Source organism: Rutidosis leptorrhynchoides, chromosome 2 (genome assembly GCF_046630445.1).
Source record: "Rutidosis leptorrhynchoides isolate AG116_Rl617_1_P2 chromosome 2, CSIRO_AGI_Rlap_v1, whole genome shotgun sequence".
Classification (NCBI taxonomy): Eukaryota; Viridiplantae; Streptophyta; class Magnoliopsida; order Asterales; family Asteraceae; genus Rutidosis; species Rutidosis leptorrhynchoides.
This window is the reverse complement of record NC_092334.1, coordinates 554691164-554696876: the sequence shown is the minus strand read 5'-3', so window position 1 is coordinate 554696876 and position 5713 is coordinate 554691164. Positions and strand designations below refer to the sequence as shown.

Genomic DNA, 5713 nt, shown 5'->3' with positions numbered 1-5713 from the left:
TGTCATCTATATAAGATGTCGCATAACATATTTACAATTTACAAGTCATGTTAACAAAATACATACAATAACAATAAATTTAAAATTCACATAAAGCAAACCTGTACAGTTCAATACATTTCGAAGCACTTGAAGCCTTAAAATAATTGCGGTGGCGTGTATAACCGTTAGTTCCCTCTAAAAAGGTAAAAGTACTTAATTTGGTATGTACCAAGAATGGAACACTGCAAACATTCTCGATTATTAACTTGGTTGCATACTATCAAAGTAAATGATTTGATGGCCCTTTTTGCATATCGCCAAACAAGATGACCCTACCCGTTGTGATATTAAATGGTCCTAACCACCGACTGGTCCCAACGAGTCCTTGGTCCACAACAGTTGTAATTCTATACTTAGCTAATTATGAAAATCAAACCAGAGCTATATCATACAGCTATAGTGTTAAAAGACAACTAACATCGTATGATATAACAACCATTTAGCCTATATTAATTATACTATCCTTTTCAGTTTTTACAATCTTATGAACATCATAACGTAACACATTTTGGTTGATTCCTAATCAAATCGTTACCTCCTGATCTTTTTACATCTCGTTTCATAATCGAGTTCAAAAAGTGATTACTTACATGCTTTCAAAGTGAAAATGACGTTGCAAAAATCAATTTAAACAACACCGGTGCTTGACCGAGCAATACGTTGAGCCTCTTCAAGGTCCTTCAGAAACCTGCAAATACCATAATACAGATCTCAAACACTTAAACTCATATCTATTTTACAATATATTAGACCATCACTTCCATTTTTAGCTTCATTTGATAAATCACTACACTCAATAATTGTGTATGTATACCTGCCCGCGTGTGTGCATACACATACCTACCTATTATATATGGTGCATACAAGTGGATGTATCCACACATGTACAAACACATCGCACATGGTGCATGCACGTATGCATGTATGCAAGTATGCGTGTAACATGTATGCATGTATGAATGTAACAGACGTTCATTATTCTCTAGAGATGATAAGTGATCTCTGCTAACTTCATAAATGATTAAATTATCTTACTATTGACCAGCTAACCTTTTAGAATTTAGAAGTGATGAACCTCCGAGTACAAAACGGATTCCAGAATTAAATGCATTTTGCAGAGCAACTGAGCGTGATTCCTCATATGTCGTCCCACCAACAATAAAGATTACGACCTCTTGTGGCCTGCCATCAATGAACAAGCTTGCATTATGAAGAGAAAAAAATTGTGTTTTACTTGATAACACGATGTAAGCTTACAGAAATTACATTAGTTCATCAATTGCTTTACACTGATAAATAAATTATGGGTCAAAAGAGATTACAAATACTATAGTATTTCAATAATAACATAATAATTTATAGATGATTTAAAAGGTTTATTCATCAAAAAATACATCGTGGGCAACTTCCAACCTGTCAAATCCATTTGGCCTGCTTCACCCGTCCCTCATTAAAGATAAAAACATAAGCTCAATTGACCCATTCGTAAATAAATGGGTCAGAATTACACCTCTAGAATAACATAAGAAAACATTTGCGCTTGACTACATTAAACAGAATCTTTATAAGATGCACATTTTAGTGCAAATAAGATGTCATATAGAGAACAAACCTGCCCTGCTGAAAGTGATTCCCAACAAAAGGGTAATCAACATCTCTCAATCTTCCCTTTGTGATGCTCTCCATTGTTTGAAATAGAAGAGGTTGATGCTGAGTGTACACATTCTCAACCCCCTGATAACAAAACAAAACAAAAATATCAAAATGAACTGTCATGGGCATTTCAGTAATTTGAAGTGGAACATGTTTAATGCAAACCTTTAGCCCACGAGCCATGTTACGGGCAATGTTCAAAATATCTCTGTTACCATACAGATCTCCAGTCCTTCTATCAACCCCTGCTTGCTTTAGAAGGAATTGTACAAGCTGTCATCAATAGAGAAGGAGATAATCAGATTAGTTGTGTTTCACGGGTAAAAAGACCATATTAGCTTATTTCTAGTTAACAAAGCAGAGATGACAATTTCTACCCATTTACTTCCAAAAAGGTCGATTCAGATTATGTTCGATCTTTAGCACGAGATAAAAAATAGCTTAAAGGATACCATTTTAACAAGTTCTTATGCAATGGCATAAAACCTTCTAAATCATTACTCCGTATTATTTTAGAAAATTAATTTATCATTGTTATCAAATGATTGGACTCTTTGTCCATTTTTGACAAGCCGTAAAACAACCCGTTCCCATTTCTACCCAACCTGAATGACCCACCATTTTTGCCACCGCTACCAGATTATAATCAAAGTATTAATATTAATAGTGCATTTACCCCTGGCTTATACTTGGGAGAGCGAGAAGCCAGTTTATTGAAAAGTTGCATGAGTTGAACAGGGCTCTCTTTTTCATATCTCAAAGCATACAACATGACAAGACGTAGTCGATCGATGTCTGAGACACTCTCGTTATTCAAAAGATTTGTGACAGCCTACAAAACAATCACACAGGGGTCAAGTTAATAGTCTAAACTAAGATAACTCTAATACAATAAAAAATCTACACAAAAAGAAACATCATGTAATTAAAAAAAATAAAGCATGAAAGTATACACATCATTATAACCCCTACTTTATGACTTCTCTTATTCAATCATCACTAAATAATGATGAAGTTGTAGTTTAATTTAGGTCTGGCATCTCACATACACATGATATTACCTTCTTAACATTAATTAATGTTGGTTTGTTTTCTTCCTTTAAAGAACAACTTTTTAACAAAATCCCTAAAAAGACGATACATTAAAAGTACATTCTAACTTATATAACTATATAACTATGGAAATTAAAAAAACTGACATGAAAATACAAAATGTGGAGGTACCTCAAATGCTGCTCCTTGGCCACCATTACAAGCCAATTCTTGTTCCGTTTGTGATACTAACATGAGTTTGCGCTCCTCAACTATCTTGCTCATTTCTGTTACCAGGGTTACATGCTTAGACACATTTCCTTGCATTTTTCGATACTCTGGATAGTTGTCAACGAATTTAGCCATGTCTTCTGCACTTGATGAAAAGTGGTACAGTTAGATTGTGTTACTGAACAATTTGCAGTTGTAATTATTTGAACATTCCACCTTTAACTAATAGCAACAACATAATGATAAAGATCTATTTGTACAAACCGATAGTCTGGATATTTTTATTGCTTTTTGCCACTTGCTGAAAATCGTCGACCATCCGCTTTATACTCATTCCAATGTCTCCAAAATTTTCATACATATTAGCCTTAAAAAAGGCATCTTGTTCAGAAGACAATACAACCTCCTATCCAAAGACAGATAAATTTTTACTTCCGGTTTAATAGGTCTATAAATATAAACAATGCAATAATTCAACATACTCCTGAAGATATACTTAGAGATATGCATATAAGGATTAAAGAAGTAAAGCTGACCTGTTCATCCTTCGAAAATTTCCCCACATTTCCTAAATCTACCTTATTGTCTTTAATCCCGATCAACTCATGGACCATTGCCTAAAAAGATAAGTAATGAATATTATTGTTTCCAATATTTCAAGCATCTAATCTAATATAGTTTGATTATAAACCCTCAATGATTATACCTGATACGTCCACTGATTCAGTAATGGAGTAACAGGGTCATCCCTCCTATCAATTACAAGCAACAAAGGAGAAATTTCTGTGCGTCTGAAATCAAATAGGCCACTTTCCTGCTGGTACATAAGCTTCTGTTGCATCCAATGGAAGATGAAGAAACAAAATAAAAGTGAGGTTCCAAAATGCTAATCCAAGCACTTCTTACTATTGAGACTCTTCTAAACATAACGAACTAAAAGTTCAAGAGCCTAAATCATTACAGACCTAGAACTCAGAATTGTATCTCAAGTAGAATTAGAAAAGGATTTAACTCACCGAAGCTTCATGAGCTATCCTTTTGGCAATATCAGATGTTCGTGAATATCGTATAACAGGCCTCTTCTTAAAAGACAAAAAGAGAGCTGCAAGTCCATCAACAATTCGATCACAGTAACTTTGCAGGTTTGGAGGATCTATAACAGCTGGAAGCATATACATATGATTTGCAGGTGTGTTCAAAGTAAAATGATAGGTATCAATTGCAACAAAATCGGCAAAAAACTCCTGCAACATAGAACTATAATCATGATTCATGGACAAATCCAACAACCATGCCTAAATTACTAAAAGTCTATTTAACAAATCAGACTATATACTAACCTGGACTTGTTGAACGACTTCATGTTCATCTGAATCGGCTAAGATATGGAGCTGAGTAGTATTCAACATATTTGAGAAAACTGTAAATAACATTAACATATACAATTAGAAACCTATCAATCTATCATATAAGCTATTACTTTATATATCTGACAGAAACTTACAGAGGTTGTATTCTCCAAATCGAGGTTTAGCTAGTTGACGTTTCAAATGCTGGATATTCTCTGATGTTGGGCGCAAAAAATAAACAGCTTTGAGATGTGACATTGACTCCTTTGACATGGAGATCGAATCAACCAATTCTACCAAAAACACTTCTTTTTGCAGAAGTTCGGATTGAGAATACACAACACTGACAGCACTAACCTGCATCATAACATATACAATTACTCCCAAGAATCCAATAAACTATCAACATATACAATTACTAGAGACTGAAAGTACAATTTTATACATAATCCTAAAGAATTTATTTAGCAGGGCCACAATCTCCATCTCCATATCTACTAAACAAAATGCTATTGATCATTGATTTCAAAACAGGAACCTAAAAACCCAATAGCATTGATTCAGCCATCACAATATTTCAGATGTTACGTACAAAACATACATATAACTGTACAACGAACTTCAAGTAACATCTACAAATCAGCTGATTATTACTAATCCCTTTGATACATTGAATCAGATGCTAATTACATTAAAAGATATACATGATCCATTCAATACTCGAAAACAACATCACTAATCACTAATCATAATTATAACAACGTGCATATATAGTAGATGCATAAATTAAAATTGAAAATAAAATAAGAGTTGAAGTTACCGTTTGTGAATCAAGTATGAGCACTTTCATTCCAGAAATATCTTGTAACATACGATTTATATAATCTCTAACAGAGGCCACAAGTACCATTTTTACAAATTGAAAGATGGTATTTCCTGATCGTAATTCGTCAACAGATAGTTTTCAGATACAGATCTGCGTTAGGTTTTGAGCGAATGACTTAAATTGTATTTGTGCGTGTGTGTTTAATTTCAAAATTAGGGTTTGTGATCGTGTATTTATGTTTTATGTGTGTACTTGAAAGTGTAGAAAGATGTGATCTTCGAGGATGTAGATGCACAGCGCGACGGAGGACGGTGGAGCGATTGGGCAAAATGAAAAATGTTTGCTTTGAACATCACATAACTTTCAAGTGTTAACCTTTACGTTATGTGTTATGACATTTTACACCTTCAACTACCAAATTTATGTATATTTGGATTTGGATAGATGGTTTGAAATTGAGTTTGAAAACTAACTAGAAAAAAATTTGACTGCGCGTTGCTGCGGCTGTATTCGACGCGCGGTCGTTTTTGGATATACGTTGTTTGGTACCTAATATATCTAGTTTGTTGGATTGTTTGAT

General features: G+C 33.9%; 1 protein-coding gene across 1 annotated transcript; it reads right to left on the bottom strand.

Moving 5' to 3' along the window:
- Positions 1 to 314: 314 nt before the first annotated feature.
- LOC139893084 (vacuolar protein sorting-associated protein 45 homolog) lies at positions 315 to 5429 on the bottom strand. Its single transcript, XM_071876220.1, has 13 exons — positions 5128 to 5429; positions 4463 to 4664; positions 4299 to 4378; positions 3975 to 4202; positions 3665 to 3790; positions 3495 to 3575; positions 3223 to 3364; positions 2920 to 3098; positions 2372 to 2527; positions 1861 to 1968; positions 1655 to 1776; positions 1093 to 1224; positions 315 to 730 (listed from the first exon to the last, which is right to left on the bottom strand). Exons 1-13 carry the CDS (start codon positions 5215 to 5217, stop codon positions 670 to 672), a joined length of 1707 nt encoding a protein of 568 aa, XP_071732321.1. The 5' UTR covers positions 5218 to 5429; the 3' UTR covers positions 315 to 669.
- Between the last annotated feature and the right edge of the window lie 284 nt (positions 5430 to 5713).